General features: G+C 36.9%; 1 protein-coding gene across 2 annotated transcripts in view; it reads left to right on the top strand.

Annotated features, from left to right (window-relative positions):
* Nucleotides 1-18,611, top strand: part of SAMSN1 (SAM domain, SH3 domain and nuclear localization signals 1) — a 172,260-nt gene that overhangs the window by 144,039 nt on the left and 9,610 nt on the right. For both annotated transcript variants that reach the window (XM_054542837.2, XM_002830562.4), the window contains 4 exons: nucleotides 905-1,034; nucleotides 3,018-3,169; nucleotides 12,699-12,905; nucleotides 14,830-14,980. In XM_054542837.2, the coding sequence (XP_054398812.1) occupies nucleotides 905-1,034; nucleotides 3,018-3,169; nucleotides 12,699-12,905; nucleotides 14,830-14,980 (640 nt within the window). The remainder of the gene's footprint in view (nucleotides 1-904; nucleotides 1,035-3,017; nucleotides 3,170-12,698; nucleotides 12,906-14,829; nucleotides 14,981-18,611) is intronic.

Below are 18,611 nucleotides of genomic sequence, written 5' to 3'. Positions count from 1 at the left end.
ATAGCAAGCACCCTGTTATCTTGTTTACCATGAAAATCCCCAGTTCCCAGAACATTGCTCAGTACCTAGGAGGTGTTCTATAAAATTGTGTTGAATGACTGAATGAATAAAGAAATGGATAAAAGTGGAGAATCAAACTGAGTGTATATCATTTGTATATTCCGAGGTTTTATCAATGTTTAGAAATGCTCACAAATAAAGAATGTTGAATTACATTCTGATGAATATTAAGAAATTCATAGGTTTAATCCAAACTATTGAAATATGGAAAACATTGGAGATGTTTTCAAGAAAATATAATTTGTTTTGAAATTGTCTGTCTTTTCTAATTTTATGCAAAATTTGCTTCTCACTTGACTAGGTGGCAAGCACGGTATTAGATTTGTAAAGCTTCTTAGATAAGCTTTGCTTTAGAATTGCAAAATGTACATGTTTTATTCATATCTAGTGATCTGGTAGGATGCAAATAACTGACATGAAACAACTATGCAGAGTTTAAGCTTGTAGGATCAGATCTCAATGGATTAGTAATGGTGGTAAATAAGGATAAGGACAACATGAAGAAGTAAAAGTGCTTTAAAAGATAAACCATAGATGTCAATAAATCTAACACTTTTGATTAAACAATATTGATATGATATTTATCCTAGTTTGTAAAAATGAGCCATTATAATTTCAACTGAATTTTACAAAAAGAATGTGTCATCTGAATAATTTTTCCAAGTATATTGTAAAAGGTTTTGCTAGAAATTGAACTGAAGATTAACTACTTTCGTATTTTATCCTTATGTATCCTTAAGTATTTTATTGCTAAAATATGTCTTGTCTATTAAATCAATGTACACAATGAACATCTCTGTGGAAATCTTCTCTCTGTACCTAATCTCTGATATGTTTTCTGAAGGATGAGGAAGATGGAGAGAATGCCCACCCATATAGAAACAGTGACCCTGTGATTGGGACCCACACAGAGAAGGTGTCCCTCAAAGCCAGTGACTCCATGGATAGTCTCTACAGTGGACAGAGCTCATCAAGTAAGGCTAATGAATCAGGGAAAAGATCCTGGGTATGAGGTCTGGGTTAAATTAATTAAAAAACAACAAGTTAAATAAGCAACAAGGTTCCAGCTACTTGATAAGAGAAATGGTAAAAATGTAAGATACATTAAATCTATATAGAGTTGCTATTGTTTAAATATTACATAATATATTTGACACAGCCATATAATGTGTTAAAACTTTTAACACTGTAGTCAACAGGGCTCCTGGGGATATGCCTGAAAAAAGTCATATTAGGAGATTAAATCTGCATCTTTAAAACAAAAATCTTTGTTGGAGTGAGCCAGCTTTATCTTGAGTCAAAATATTTAAAAATGACTTGAAGTATTCAGATAAATGAAATTTTTTTTCTGTTCCGTTCTCTGTCTCTTTCTTTCTCCCTTCCTCTTCCCTGCATCCCCCTCATTCTTTCTCCCCCTACCACTTCCCTTTTTTCCTGAAGTACTCTGAAAAATGTAGCACATTTGCATCAATTTACTTTTACTGACATTTACTTTTTAGATCTTAACCCAGCATTAATGAGTAAAGAGTGAAGCAACATGCAAATAATAAATGGTAGGACTATCACCAATTAGGTGGCAAAAAGGGATCCATAAGTAACCAACAAGGATTTTCTAATGAAGATTAATATTTTTTCTAAGAAGGAAATCACTCAGGATTTAGTCAAATTTCCAGCTACAATATTTGGATGAAACGATTGATATTGCAGGGTGTCTTATTACTTTTTATATGTAGACTGTTATACATCTCTCTAATCTTTTCAGGGCTTTTAAATGTTTTTGCAAAGTTTATTTTCCATTTCCTTTTAAATCAACTGCTTCTGTTATTTGAAGATGTATGGCAAAGACCAGATGTTTCAAATATTCTGAGTTTTATTCCTATTTTCCTGTTGGCTGTAGAATAGTTATTTTGTGACAAAAGCTAACACAGAAACATTTAAGCAATTTTTTTTGCGTGTATGAAATTCAGATCTCATTAGTATTCATTTCTGCTGGAAGTTTAAAAACTATATTGTGATGCTGGATGTGGGGAGAATTTTATTAACTAGAATGGACTGTGAAAAGCCCTGGTCTGGAGTTGTCATGGAAGGGAGGGTGTGAAGAGATGGTGGTCCATTTTACCATTACTGTATACCACTTAATTTATGTGATTAGATGCAACTTATCTGTGTTTTACATCAGTTCACATACAATGTGGAGCATCTTGAAGGAGCTATACATTATTTCCACAATGCATGGTAGTGAAACGTGGGCTATTCCCTCATTGAACAGAGTGATGAAAGGCTAGACTGAAGGAAGATGTGAAGTGATGACTGAGTATGAGGGTGGGGGAGGAGAATTACTTCCACTGGGAGCCATTCTTGTTCCCAGACAGGTGACAAAATGCTATCTCTTTTCTCTTTTTCCTGAAGTTAAAATCAAAAATAAGAGGACGAGACAACAAGGATTTGGAGCAGTTTTAAAGGCCCAGTTTAGAAGTTTCGAACCACATGGGGATGCAGACATTCAGACACAATTTCTCCTTCCTTTACACTCATACAACAAGCAAAAGTGCCACCTGTTATGACAGAAATATTGCCTCAAAATGGCCTTTGGTACACAGTGGGAACTCTGGGGAAGAAATTGTAGGGAACTTTGTAAAGTGATCCTTTTGGCAAGTGTCCAATACTTAGTACATTGTGTACTGGATCAGATTATGGAGAATGAAGTGAGAGGGTACTTGGGTTACTGGTAGAGGAGAGAGTGGCCAGATTGGCAGGAAAAAGGTTAGAAATGGCTCAAAGGACAGATGTCACTGACGGAGAGTAACTGGGAGACAGACACCAGGATGGGTCAATTAGAACTTCCTCATGAGCCTGGCATCCAGTGTTCCAGCATTATCAATACTTAGTTGTGTCCAGATGATGGTTCAGAATGTTATACATCTTCCATGACAACTGGGAACTTCTGCTTTCATCAGGTGGCATAACAAGCTGTTCAGATGGTACAAGTAACCGGGACAGCTTTCGACTGGATGACGATGGCCCCTATTCAGGACCATTCTGTGGCCGTGCCAGAGTGCATACGGATTTCACGCCAAGTCCCTATGACACTGACTCCCTCAAAATCAAGGTGAGAAGACATCATATCCCACCTTCTGAATGGTTTGTCAAATGCTGATTATATGATCTGTTTCAGCAAGTATAAGCAGTGGGAAGACAGTGTGAGTGTGTTCTTCCCAACAGTAGAAGTGGAGGCTAGCTTACAGTGTTACAGTGCTAAGAATTTTTTTCTTTTCTTTTTTTTTTTTTTTTTTGAGATGGAATCTCTCTGTCACCCAGGCTGGAGTGCAGTGGCGCGATCTCTGCTCACTGCAACCTCTGCCTCCTGGGTTCACGCCATTCTCCTGCCTCAGCCTCCTGAGTAGCTGGGACTACAGGTGCCCGCCACCACGCCTGGCTAATTTTTTGTATTTTTAGTAGAGACAGGGTTTCACCGTGTTACCCAGGATGGTCTCGATCTCCTGACCTCGTGATCCACCCGCCTCGGCCTCCCAAAGTGCTGGGATTACAGGCATGAGCCACCGCGCCTGGCCCAGTGCTAAGAATTTGAATAAAATATGTGAGGTGGAGTCGGGGTATCAGTCTGTTCAGGCTGTTAGTGTAAGTTGTTATTATGTAGATGATTCAGGTTCAGAGTCTATCAGGGAGGAAGGAATTCTCTCCATTTTCCTGAAAACCACCCAACTCTGCCTGATACTTGCAGGAATAGAAATAATGAAGAGAGAGGGAGAGAAGGTGCAAATGTCAGGCAAGAGCCCAGCAGAGCAAAGGCCTTGGGAACCAGACTTGGCAGGGCAATTCCAGTATTTTTTTTTTATTTTTATTTCCATAGGTTATTGGGGAACAGGTGGTGTTTGGTTACATGGGTAAGTTCTTTAGTGGTTATTTGTGAGACCCATCACCCAAGCAGTATACACTGCATTCTATTTGTAGTATTTTATCCGTCACCACCTTCTCACCCTTTCCCCAAGTCCCCGAAGTCCGTTGGGTCATTCCTATGCCTTTGCATCTTCATAGCTTAGCTCTTGCTTATGAGTGAGAACATACGATGTTTGGTTTTCCATTCCTGAGTTACTTTATTTAGAATAATAGTGTCCAGTCTCATCTAGGTCACTGCAAATGCCATTAATTCATTCCTTTTTATGGCTGAGTAGTATTCCATCGTATATATATACACCATGGTTTTCTTTTCTTTTCTTTTTTCTTTTTTGATGGAGTCTTGCTCTGTCACCAGGCTGGAGTGCAGTGGCACGATCTTTGTTCACTGAAACCTCTGCCTCCTGGGTTCAAGCAATTCTCCTCCCTCAGCTTCCCGAGTAGCTGGAGGCCACCGCACCCAGCTAATTTTTGCATTTTTAATAGAGATGGGGTTTCAGCATGTTGGCCAGGATGGTCTCGATCTCTTGACCTCATGATCCACCCACCTCAGCCTCCCAAAGTGCTGGGATTACAGGCATGAGCCACCACGCCCAGCCTATACCACAGTTTCTTTATCCACTCACTGATTGATGGGCATTTGGGTTGGTTCCACATTTTTGCAATTGCAAATCGTGCTGCCACAAACATGTGTGTGCAAGTATCATTTTCGTATAATGACTTCTTTTCCTCTGCATAGATACCTAGCAGTGGAATTGCTGAATCAAATGGTAGTTCTACTTTTAGTTATTTAAGGAATCTCCACACTGTTTTCCATAGTGGTTGTACTAGTTTACACTCCCACCAGCAGTGTAGAAGTGTTCCTTTTTCACTACATCCATGCTAACATCTGCAATTTTTTGATTTCTTGATTGTGGCCATTCTTGCAGGGGTAAGGTGGTATCACATTGTGGTTTTGATTTGCATTTCCCTGATCATTAGTGAAGTTGAGCATTTTTTCATGTGTTTGTTGGCCATTTGTATATCTTCTTTTGAGAATTGTCTATTCATGTCCTCAGCCTACTTTTTGATGGGATTGTTTGTTTTTTTTCTTGTTGATTTGAGTTCATTGTAGATTTTGGATATTAGTCCTTTGTCAGACGTACAGATTGTGAAAATTTTTTCCCACCCTGTGGGTTGTCTGTTTGCTCTGCTGACTGTTTCTTTTACCAAGCAAAAGCTCTTTAGTTTAATTAAGTCTCATCAATTTAACTTTGTTTTTATTGCATTTGCTTTTGGGTTCTTGGTCATGAAATCCTTGCCTCAGCCAATGTCTAGAAAGGTTTTTCCAATGTTGTCTTCTGGAAGTTTTATAGTTTCAGATCTTAGATTTAAGTCCTTAGTTCATCTTGAGATGATTTTTGTATAAGGTGAGAGTTGAGGATCCAGTTTCATTCTCCTACATATGGCTAGCCAATTATCCCAGCACCATTTGTTGAAAAGGGTGTCCTTTCCCCACTTTATGTTTTCGTTTGCTTTTTCAAAAATCAGTTGGCTGTTAAGTATTTGGATTTATTTCTGGGTTCTCTTTTCTGTTCCATTGGTCTATGTGCCTACTTTTTTTTTTTTTTTACCAGTACCATGCTGTTTTGGTGACTATAGCCTATAGTATAGTTTGAAATTAGGTAATGTGATGCCTCCAGATTTGTTCTTTTTGCTCGTTTGCTTTGGCTATGCAGGCTCTTTTTTGGTTCCATATGAATTTTAGAATTGTTTTTTCTAATTCTGCGAAGAATGATGGTGGTATTTTGATGGGAAACCTGTTGAATTTGTAGATTGCTTTTGGCAGTATGGTCCTTTTCACAATATTGATTCTACCTATCTATGGGCATAGAACATGTTTCCATTTGTTTGTGCCATCTATGATTTCTTTCAGCAGTGCTTTGTACTTTTCCTTGTGGAGGTCTTTCACCTCCTTAGTTAGGTATATTCCAAAGTTTTGTTTTTGTTTTTGTTTTTGCAGCTATTGTAAAAGTGGTTGAGTTCTTGATTTGATTCTTAGCTTGATCACTGTTAGTGTATAAAAGAGCTACTGATTTGTGTACATTAATTTTGTATCCAGAAACTTTGCTGAATTCTTTTGTCAGTTCTAGGAGCTTCCTGGAAGAGTCTTTATGGTTTTCTAAGTAAATGATCATATCATCAGAAAACAGTGACAGTTTGACTTCATCCTTAGTAATTTAGATGCCCTTTATTTCTTTCTCTTGTCTGATTGCTCTGGCTAGGACTTCCAGTACTGTGTTGAAGAGGAATGATGAGAGTGGGTATCCTTATCTTGTTCCAGTTCTCAAAGGGAATGCTTTCACCTTGTCCCCATTGAGCATTATGTTGACTGTGGGTTTGTCATAGATGGGTTTTATTATATTGAGGTATGTCCCTTGTATGCCTATTTTGCTGAGAGTTTTAATCATGAAGAAATCCTGGATTTTGTCTAATGCTTTTTCTGCATCTATTGAGGTGATCATGTGATTTTTGTTTTTAATTCTGTTTATGCGGTGTATCACATTTATTGAAGTGCATATGTTAAACCCTCCAAGCATCCCTGGTATTAAACCCACTTGATCATGGTGGGTTATCTTTTTGATATGTTGTTGAATTCAGTTAGCTAGTATTTTGTTAAGAATTTTAGCATCTGTGTTCATCAGGGATATTGGTCTGTAGTTTTCTTTTTTGGTTATCCTCTTTCCTGGTTTTGGTATTAGGGTGATACTGGCTTCATAGAATGACATAGGGAGGGTTCCTTCTTTCTCTATCTTGTGGGATAGTGTCAATAGGTTTGGTACCAATTGTTCTTTGAATGTCTGGTAGAATGCTGCTGTAAATAGGTCTGGTCCTCAACTTTTTTTGGTTGGTAATTTTAAAATTACCATTTCAATATCATTGATTGTTATTGGTCTATTCCGGGTATCTAATTTTTCCTGATTTAAGCTAGGAGAGTTGTATCTTTCCAGGAATTTATCCATGTCTTCTAGGTTTTCTAGTTTATGCATAGAAAGGTGTTCGTAGTGGTCTTGAATGATCTTTTGTATTTCTGTAGTGTCAGTTGTAATAACTCCTGTTTCATTTCATATTGACCATATTTGAATTCTTACTAATGGTCTATTAATTTTATCTTTTCAAAAAACAGCTTTTTGTTTCATTTATCTTTCATATTTTTCTGTTTCAATTTTATTTAATTCTGCTCTGATCTTGGTTATTTCCTTTCTTTTGCTGTGTTTGAGTTTGGTTTGTTCTTGTTTCTCTAGTTCCTTGAGGTGTCACCTTAGATTGTCCATTTGGGCTCTTTGAAGCTTTTTGATATAGGTGTTTAGGGCTATGAACTTTCCCCTTAGCACCACCTTTGCTGTGTCCCAGAGGTTTTGATAGGTCATGTCACTATTGTTGTTCAATTCAAAGAATTTTTTAATTTCCATCTTGATTTCATCTTTCACCCAAGGATCATGTATTTGCATGGTTTTGAAGGTTCCTTCTGCAGTTAATTTCCAGTTTTATTCCACTGTGGTCTGAAAGAGTGCTTGATATAATTTCAAATTTTTAATATTTATTGAGACTCATTTTATGGCCTATCATATGGTCTATCTTAGAGAAAGTTCCATGTATTGTTGAATAGAATGTGTATTCTGAGGTTGTTGGATGGAATTTTCTGTATGTATCTGTTAAGTCTATTTGTTCCAGGGTATAATTTAAACCCATTTTTTCTTTGTTGACTTTCTGTCTTGATCACCTGTCTAGTGCTGTCACTGGAGTACTGAAGTTCCCCACTATTATTGTGTTGGTGTCTATCTCATTTCTTAGGCCTATTAGTAATTGTTTTACAAATTTGGGATCTCCAGTGTTAGGTGCATACATGTTTAGGATTGTGATATTTTCCTGTTAGACAAGGCCTTTTATCATTGTATAATGTCCCTATTTGTCTTTTTTAACTTCTGTTGCTTTAAAGTTTGTTTTGTCTGATATAACAATAACTATTCCTGCTCATTTTTGGTGTCCATTTGAATGAAATATCTTTTTCCACCCCTGTACCTTAAGTTTGTGTGAGTCTTTATGTGTTAGATGATTTTCTTGAAGGCAGCAGATAGTTGGTTTGTGAAATCTTATCCATCCTGCAATTCTGTAACTTTCAAGTGGAGAATTTGGGCCATTTAATTCCATGTTAGTATTGAGATATGAGGTACTGTTCCATTCATCATGCTATTTGTTGCCTGTATACATTTTTTGTGTGTGTTTTTGTGTTTTTTAAGTTGCATTTTTGTTTTATAGGTCCTGTGAGATTTATGCTTCAAAGAGGTTCTGTTTTGATGTGTTTCCAGGATTTGTTTGAAGATTTAGAGCTCCTTTTAGTGGCTTGGTAGTGACGAATTCTCTCAACATTTGTTTGTCTGAAAAAGACTGTATCTTTCCTTCATATATGAAGTTTGATTTTGCTGGATACAAAATTCTTGGCTAATAATTGTCTTGTTTGAGGAGGCTGAAGACAGGGTCCCAATCCCTTCTAGCTTGTTGGGTTTCTGCTGAGAAATCTGCTGTTAATCTGATAGGTTTTCCTTTATGGGTTACCTGGTCCTTTTGTCTCATTGCTCTTAAGATTCTTTCCTTTGTCTTAACTTCAGATAACCTGATGACAATGTGCCTAGGCAATCATCTCTTTGCAATGAATTTCCTAGGTTCGTGTTTCTTGTATTCGGATGTCTAGGTCTCTAGCAAGGCCAGGGAAGTTTTCCTTGATTATTCCTCCAAATATGTTTTCCCAACTTTTAGATTTCCCTTCTTCCTCAGGAACACTGATTATTCTTATGTTTGGTCGTTTAATATAATCCCAGACTTCTTGGAGGCTTTGTTCATATTTTCTTATTCTTTTTTCTTGTCTTTGTTGGTTTGGATTATTTCAAAGACCTTGCCTTCGAGCTCTGCATTTCTTTCTTCTACTTATTCAATTCTATTGCTGGAACTTTCCAGAGCATTTTGCATTTCTATAAGTGTGTCCATTGTTTCCTGAAGTTTTGATTGTTTTTTATTTATGCTATCTATCCTTGAATATTTCTCCCTTCACTTCTTGGATCGTTTTTGGATTTCTTTACATTGCGCTTCACCTTTCTCTGGTGCCTCCTGGTTAGTTTAATAACTAACCTCCTGAATTCTTTTTAAGGTAAGTCAGGGATTTCTTCTTGGTTTGGGTTCGTTGCTGGTGAGCTAGTGTGATTTTTTTGATGGTGTTAAAGAAGCTTGTTTTGTCATGTTATGAGAGTTGGTTTTCTGGCTCCTTCTCATTTGGGTAGGTGCTGTCAGAGGGAAGGTCTAGGGCTGAAGGCTGTTGTTTAGATTCTTTTGTCCCCTGGGGTAGTCCCTTGATGTACTACTCTCCCCCTTTTCCTATGGATGAGGTTTCCTGAGAGCGATCTGTAATGATTGTTACCTGTCTTCTACATCTAGCCACCCAACTAGTCTACCAGGCTCCAGGCTGGTACTAGGGGTTGTCTGCACACAGTCTTTTGATGTTAACTGTCTGTGGGCCTCTCAGCTGTGGATGCCAGCACAGTATTTGGATTGTCTCCTGTTTACTGAAGGAGGAATTCACTTCCTTCAGGGGATCTGTGAGTCCTCCCAGGTTTCCTGATTTATTTCTGCAATCGTTCTGGAGCCAAAATTCATGATGTGAGCATCCACACACTCCTCTGCTCGAGTTGGAGCTGCAATCTGGTCCTGCCTGCCGTCTGCCATGATGCCCCGGAAATGTCTAGTACTTTTTAAGTTGGTTGCTATGAGTAACCAGAGACCTTTCTCCCAGTGATATTCCCTCCTGAATTCCCTCTTCTTACTCTTATCCTCTGTATTCATTCTCTATTGCTATGTAACACATTACCTCAAGCTCAGAGGCATCAAACAACACAAATGTATTGTTGGCTCACAGTTTCTGTAGGTCATAATTGTGGGCTCAACTGAATTCTAAGAAAGCTGTGATCTCACCTGAGGCTCTGGGTTCTCTTCTGAGTTCACTGGCTATTGACAGAATTCAGTTTCTTGTGGTTGTAGGACTGAGGACCCCATTTTCTCGCTGGATATCAACTGGAGTCCATTCTCAGCCTCTAGATTCCACCAGCCAAGGCCCTCTCTACAGTACGGCAGTTTGCTCTTTCAGGATGAGCAGGAAAAAGCTCACTCAGGCCTTAATCTTTTTTTTTAAGGGATCCTACCTGATTTGTCAGACCCATCAAGATAATCTCCCTTTCAGTTAACTCAAAATCAAATAATTCAGTACACTAACTGGATCTGCAAAGTCCCTCCTATCATATAAGGGTAACATAATCATGAGTGTGAAATCCATCATTTTCATGGTCCTGCTCACACTCAAGGAGAGGGTTCGGTTACAGTAGCACAAAGAGAAGAAAGTTTTGTGTTAAAAGAATTCATAGATGTTAAATTATTCCTTTCTAGTATCACAAAGTGCTAAAAGTCAAAGGACACAAAGTATGAATTTTCTATATTGTTAACACTAAACCAATGTTAACTAATAATTATGATATATTACGGAGTATTTATATTATTATTTAACATTTAAGGTCTTCAGCCCTTCTCTTGATCCCTCCCATGCTATTAAATCAGAGTAAGCTCAACTGGAGAATTAAAAATGCACTGTTCCCCACAGTAAGCTCCTTAGTTATGTATATGGAATGATCTGATGTCTAAGTTCAAGTCTTGGGGAAAGGATACCCATAATCTAGTAACCATTGTGGGAGAGAGCAGTAGAAGGAAATAAACACAACACAGTTTGGCTCAGGATAGCCTTTCAACTTCCCTACAATACCATGCCAAGGGACCACTGCTGCTGCTGCCTGAGGTGAGTTTTTGTGGAGCTCTTACAGGACACAGTAGGAATTCCCCAGTTACTCATGAAAATTGAAATACTTTGATTTCCATCAAGGGTCTTATCCAAAATGAAATTGAGTCTTTGCTTGATGACCTGTGGGCTTTCCTGGAATGCGCAGGTATATACCTTTAAAGGATAAAGTTGCAAATTTACAAGTTTCAAGGATAATAGGAAGGATGCAGTGAAGGGTTTCCATGCCTAGAAAGTTTCCAGAGCTTCAGGAGAGCTTCTCAGTCTCTCTAACTGATACCATCCAACCTATGATTTGATTCCCTTTCATGAAAGGCAGAAAGACCCAGCCTCACAGATCACAAGACTAGACAGACAGATGATCACAAGGTAGACCAGATAGTTCAGTCACGGTGAATTATACCATTACAAGTAAAATTTGTTTTTTAGGTGGAAGAACACACATTCCCAGAGCAGCAGGAAAAAGATATTTTTAGTAGCAGGCTTGATGCTTAGTTTGTTTGAGGATAGACACTTAAAAGGGGCAAAAATATTAGAATCTCTAAAGTCCCCTCTGGGGCAAAAAGTTTTAAGTCTCAAAGGAGGAACTATAACTCTTGAACATAGGCATCATATTTGCATAGAAATAAATTTTCTTTACAAAGAAATATCCCCGTGAGGTTTTCTACCCTTGCCAATAACTGGCAGTCTATATAGTTAATCATGGTCTTAGATGTGAGTAAAGAAAAAGACCAATTGGTTTGTCCATACTAATATGATTCATTCATACTTCAATCTAAACTTTGCTGTGCACTCAATCTAAATGTTATCTCTTCTTAATAAGAGAAGAGCATGAATACCTTAAAAAGAATTAAGTAGCATAATTTATCCTTAGTGTACACATACTTTTATGTGAATTCTGCAAAATTTCTTTATTTTAGATGAATGAAATACTTGAAATGGGTTTATTTTATACCATAGATAAATTTTTCAGATGCACTGGAAATATATAGAGTAAGAGACTTCTCTTTCATCTCCTTCCCCAGCTGGGGAGCACCTCCTGGAATGATAACTTGCGCTTTGTTACATATATATTACTTTGACAGTATAAATAAAAAGAGCATCATTTTTTAGTTCAGATAACTTGGACTTGAGTTCTGGTTCTGCCGTTAACTTCCTGCAAGCTCTTGAGAAGTCATTTAATATCTCTGTTTCTTTTTCTGTAATATTTAAATTAATAATGATGATACCTCCTTTATGTATCTAAGAGATGTGTTGTGAGCAAAAATAACTTAGAGTAGGCAAAAGTGTTTTGTAAATTACACTGCAGACTCTACAGTTATAAGCTGATAAATTGATACAATAACAGAAACAGAAACATGTCATCAAACTATATGAGAACTTTTTGTCAAGACTGTTGAAGTTTTCTTCATTATAACTAGTAAATAAATTCTTTGAATTTTTTTTAAGATAGGATCTCACTGTGTTGCCCAGGCTGGAGTGCAGTGACATGATTACAGCTCACTGTAGCTTTGAACTCCTCCCACCTCAGTCTACAGATACATGCCACCATGCCAGGCTAATTAAAAGAAAAAAATTGTAGAGATGGGATCTCACTTTGTCACCCAGGCTGGTCTCAATTTCCTGGCCTCAAGCAATCCTCCTGCGTTGGCCTCCCAAAGTGCTAGGGTTATAAGCATGACCCACCATGCCACCAGCCTGAACTTTTGAAGCAAGTGAATGTTTAGATTTGTTTCTGTTACATCTAAACCCCTTTAGAATAATGTCTTCATTATTCTAGTTTACTATGATTTCATTCTATCAATGAGATTCTCTGAAATCTGATGTGTATGGATTTCTTTGCCCTTAGAAAGGAGACATCATAGACATTATCTGCAAAACACCAATGGGGATGTGGACGGGAATGTTGAACAATAAAGTGGGAAACTTCAAATTCATTTATGTGGATGTCATCTCAGAAGAGGAAGCAGCCCCCAAGAAAATAAAGGCAAACCGGAGGAGCAACAATGAAAAATCCAAGACTCTGCAGGAGTTCCTAGAGAGGATTCATCTGCAGGTGAGAAAATCTGTGTCCTGTTTGCTTTTGGCGGTATGTAAATGGAAACACTGAAGGGAGTGGATCGGTATTTGTGTTGCGTTGCTTAAAAATACAAGACTTACAAGCAAAGGAAAACCTGTTTTCCTAAAAGAGCTCTTATTTCTCCTTTATTACTTTTTTTATGCAAGGAAAACTCTTGATATAATATCCCTTGGACTATACCTTAATAGTATTGAGCAGTGACAATAGAGATTGATGTTGAGAAAATGCAGTGAAAAATGAAAAATATCTAGGAGAATAAAAAGCTCTAAGAAAATGTCTAAATAAGAATGGTAAAGAGAATATAAAGAATGAAGTAAGTCTAAAACAGTGAAAGGAAAATGAGAAGGGAATTGCATTTTCTACAAAGCAGAGATCAAAATCAAGTTGAGAGAAGATAACTGAATATAATCATTTTAAAAGTAATTTGAGGGAAACGGTGATCATCAAGCCCCATAATGATTGTGTTAAGGAAATGTATTGTCTGTATCTATAACCCAATTATGATTTTCTTGTTATATTACCAAAATTCTTTTGAAATATCTACCTTGTTAAATAGTGTGTACATACAATACACCTAGTATCAATTTACAGTTTTGCAATCCATTTCTAAAATTAACTCAGCAGCACTTTGATAGTTTTCAAAATTCACCAAGACAATAGTCAATTATGCTTTTCTTAATTGTTTTCTTTCTGAATTATCTAGTTATGTTCCTGTCTGTAAACACAGTATCTAAGCCTTCCTATATTAATATTGGTGCACCTCAAATGGGATATTCCTATGAGAATGTACGGGTTAGCATCTTGCCTCTGAATCTTGTTCGTTCTGTGACCTGTGAGAAAACCAAGGTCTACGAGACTGAAATGACTTCCCCAAGAATGCACAGTTAAATGGTTATATGTCAGAACAGGAATTTTTGTGTTCTTTATTCTAATTCAGTGCTAAGAATATACTTTTTTAAAGAAAGAATTGTCACTCTTCTTGCTTTTCTTCCTTTTTTTTTTGTTAAAAAGGGGTGGTCATAAGTTCTTCCTGATTACTTAAAACTTTTAGACTTCCTCTTATTCTATTTTAGTAATTAAAATAAGGATATTGCAATTAGATCCAGTAAAATAGGAGGAATCTGAGGAAGTTGAAAAAGCACTCAACTTCACTTAATATTTTTATTTTGTTTGAGAGGATAGAGGTTTCAAAATAACATACAGACTTTGAAATCAGAAACCTATGAATTTTAAACTAAATATATTGATTCAAATGATGGACAAAATATACATGCTGAGAAAACAAATCTTTCCCCAACTACAGTGCTTCTATGCTTAGTAAAAGCTTTCAATTAAATAGAAAGTCTCGAATTCCTTTGGTCTATATAATGCCTTTCAACCAAAATGCTACACCCACTTTTTTGTATAGAATTACATCTGTTTCAAACTCATTTTTTAGCCTACCCCTAGAACGTTTTGAGAGTAGATGCTTTTGCAATCATGAAAACAAGAAGAGATGTAGATTCTGAAATATTACTGTAGCATGCTACTCTGCTAGAGGCATTTTATTGATAGACTTAAAGTAATGCTAGTTCTGTCCATTTAGTTAGTTGAGGAGTGAAACATTTCCAAATGGGATGCATGATCCAACTATTTAATTTATCCATGATTTGGAATTGTATAGCTTAAGGTAATTATTTCTTCTTTACATTTAGCCTTCCAAAAGGCGAGAATTATACAACGTAATCATTTAAGAGCCCTGGAGTTTATATGTCAAAAACGAATACAAGTGAAGTTAAGCAAAAGTTCTATTGGCACCTTTGGTTCCTATATGCATCTCTATACTTTCTTTAAATCTAAAGAGAACTAAAAATAAAATATTTGAGTCTGACTAATTTGCATTATATTTTTTGTCCTACAGGAATATACCTCAACACTTTTGCTCAATGGTTATGAGACTCTAGAAGATTTAAAGGATATAAAAGAGAGTCACCTCATTGAATTAAATATTGAAAACCCAGACGACAGAAGAAGGTTACTATCAGCTGCTGAAAACTTCCTTGAAGAAGAAAGTAAGTGTGCACACCTACTCTTCTCCCCAGCTGATAATCAGTTTAATGTAAATAGTATAACCATTAGAAACAAAGCCCCAGTTTCATTTACTGAGATCATGAAAGCATGCCTTCCCATAAAATAAGTATTTTTATATAAGTTTGAAAACAATAACTCTGGTCAAATATGTAGTTAGGAAAAGGAATTTATTTCCTTATTGGACTCAGGAAATGAAAGGACTTTTCTGGGTACCTCATTTCCATTCTGCAAAGCTATTAATTTACATGCAAGTGGATGCCTGCATTCCCAAAGACTGAGGGAGTTAGAGACAAGTATTTAGTAACAGCATAAGCCATTAGTGAGAAATGTCACACATGGCTTCTGTAGAACAACACAAGGCTTTAAGATAATAAGCCTTCATGGCACACAGGAAAACTCATTTCATTACCACATAGTCACATCTTGTACATGTTTATAGTACTCTTTCAAAATGTTATAATAGCTTGCAAAAATATTCAGCACTCACTTTTATTATCTGAGATGGCTCTCTGTATTTGTAAATATTAACTGAAGATGAAATAATCATGGAGATTTACAGAATACTGTCTACATCAACCGAGCTTGTAAAGATAGGATAGCTTTTACTTTTTATAATTATCCATCCAGACTGCCTTTCCTGCCAAATCTGGTCAGGCCCCCAAACACTGAGGTTAGGGTACACCAAACTCTGCAAGGAGTATTTTGTGAGCAACCAAAAGGGGAAAGTCTAACTTTAAAGATAAAAAGGAACTTAGATTATCAAATCCAGCCTTCTCTATCAAAAAAAATACTACTAATAATAATAATTACTAGTATTAATATTATTAGTTTTTGAGATGGTGTCTAAATCTGCTGTCCAGGTTGGAGGGCAGCGGCGCGATCTCAGCTCACCGCAACCTCCTCCTCCCAGGTTCAAGCAATTCTCATGCCTCAGCCTCCGAGTAGCTGAGATTATAGGCATGCCATCACACCTGGCTAATTTTTGTATTTTTAGTAGAGATGGGGTTTCACCATATTGGCCAGCCTGGTCTCGAACTCTGGCCTCAAGTGAGCTGCCCACCTTGGCCTCCCAAAGTGCTGGGATTACAAGCATGAGCCACCGCACCCAGCAGTAAAAATAATACTAGTAATTATTAACGACATTTTTAAAACATATGTGCTCTGAGCAAGACCCTGGGCCAGGGTCTTTCCTGATTATTCTCTTGAGTACTTACCCCAGTTCTTTGAGTTAGACACTACTGTGCTCATTTTTATGATGAGAAATTGAGACAGCAAGTAACTTGTCTAAGAACACTCCCTTAGTGAAGTGTAGAGTTGGGATTCCAACCCAGTGTATGTGCTGCTATGTTATACTTTCTAACACTGCAAGTAACAGCCCAGATGGAGAGTGAGGAGGGAGGAAAGTGTTATTTAGGGACCAGGCCTCCTAATTGTCCTTTTGTGGGCTATTCTATACTCTCTTTCATAAGTCCCACAAAATTGAGGCAGAGCACATGTTTCCTATACACTGGTTTTTCATCTAGTGAAAAGTAGTTTACTTTTTAAGAAATTGTTTTTTACTTTATTCTTATCATCCTTTTCCAAGAGCTTTCACAGGCATAACTAATTTGACATCAGCAGAACTGATTTCATCATCAGGCCTAGGTTATTATATGCTTTCTTTGAAGTTGTGGGGCTGGGAGATGCAAAAGAGAGGGAGATGTGGTCACGGAGGCAGACAGAGTTCAAACTTCAAAAAGTAGCCAATTTAATCAATATTTCAAGTCAAGACAAAATTGATCAGTATAAACAGATATAGTAAGTTCTTTCAGGTAAGGGAGCCAGTTTTATTCACATCTTGTCATTTCAAGACATGGCTCCTCACTAAACAATGTTTGGCTTAGAAGTAGATTCTATAGAGTTTTATTATGGACAATGTCCAGTGTCATCACCAATACTCTCCAAAATGATTTGACCATGAAGTACAGGGAGGAGAAGAGTATTTTTTGAACACTTGTAAATGATTGCTTTTCTTCCATAATAGCACACATCTAGGTATTTTGCCCAATTTGCAGATGAGGCAAAAATTTGGAAATGAATTTCAAAGAAGTCAAACAGCTAGATGAGTGCAGAGATGGAGATTTAATCAAAGGGAGTCTGCTATAAAACTCCTCCACATGTGCAAATTGGCCAATATGAAAGCAATTAATATTTGAAAATTGAAGTTTTCTGCTACTTCACCAATTTTCTCAAGGGCTTTAGTTCAGTTTTCTATATCAGAAGGTGAAAGGCGAGAGGCTACCATTGCTGCCTGTCAACAAGGTTTGTGGAGAGAAGGGGCTCAGAACCTGGGCAAGCAGCACTTTCAGCAATAAACAGTATCCCCAGGGGCCCACAGAGGGAAGATGGGTTCAGTGCCAAAGGCTTGCGTCCCCTTAATTTTTTCATTCCACTTCACTCATCACCTGTCTCCTTTCTATGCTAACAAAAGAACAATTATTCATAGATGGTAAAATTATTTATAGAGCCTGTGTAATTAAAAAGAAAAAAAGAAAAGAAACACCTGACGCAAAATTCTTCCGTTGCAAGACGAGAAGATGAAAATCCAAGTAGCTAAGTGGCTTTCTCAAGCTCATAAATCTATAATTCAGTCTCTTACATCTATCAGAAACATGTTCTGCCATATCCTGGTCTCTGAAAACAAAACATAGTGTCTCCAAAGCATTAAATGGTTTTTGATATTTGATATATATTTGATATAAAAAAGGACATGTCCCAGAAATTATTCCCCTGCATAAAACTTTAGAAAATGATGCTTGAAGGTCACTAGAAGTTGATTACTTAATGACAGCCAGTAAGGTACAAACATACACAGAGCCAAATTCTGGGAGATGAAAAATGGAAAAAAAAAATACAGATTCAACCAGTGCTTCTTGTCAACACACTATCCTGAGATTTTTCTTATTTTAATCTTATGGTCTAGAGTAGTATTAGAATATACATGTCAAAAAGATGCATATTGCATGTTAGGCTATTCTGACTGAAAGCTATTTATCTTATATGAAACTGCTTTGCTCAAGAAATAAAGAAGAATGACTTCCATTTGTCGATAAGATGTTGAGTTCTGATGATTTGGCACCATACTGGCTGCATGCTTATTTTTATCTATTTTCTACTCTGTGAATCATATCTCCTACAACCATGCTAAAGATTAAATGCACAACCTTCCTGTACCTTGAATGATAAAGACCTTGAGTATATGGTTATATAAAACTGAGACATTTAAAAACAAGTGCATGTCACGTTAAAGGTTAAAAATAGTTTGCTTTTCTTTTTAAGAATGGGGCATGTAAATTTTCTAGGATATTATGGATGCATTTTATTTTGATCATTGAATGATGTCAGTTTGAGGAATGGCAATAAATTCCTAGTTTGGTGTTTCATTGTTTGTTAGATTGAGAACATAAAAGGATTTGCTTTGCTAATCATTCAATATAAAAGTTGAGCAAAATGGGCACATATCTTGATGATAAGAGCTAAAATTTTGAGATAACGTAGAAAAGACAACAAGTCCTATGTGAGACTTGAATATATCTAGAGAGACCAAGAGGATGGGGCACAAAACATGGAAAA

This window comes from Pongo abelii, chromosome 22 (genome assembly GCF_028885655.2).
Source record: "Pongo abelii isolate AG06213 chromosome 22, NHGRI_mPonAbe1-v2.0_pri, whole genome shotgun sequence".
Classification (NCBI taxonomy): Eukaryota; Metazoa; Chordata; class Mammalia; order Primates; family Hominidae; genus Pongo; species Pongo abelii.
Note: the sequence above shows the minus strand (reverse complement) of the source record. Positions and strands in the feature narration are given on the sequence as shown.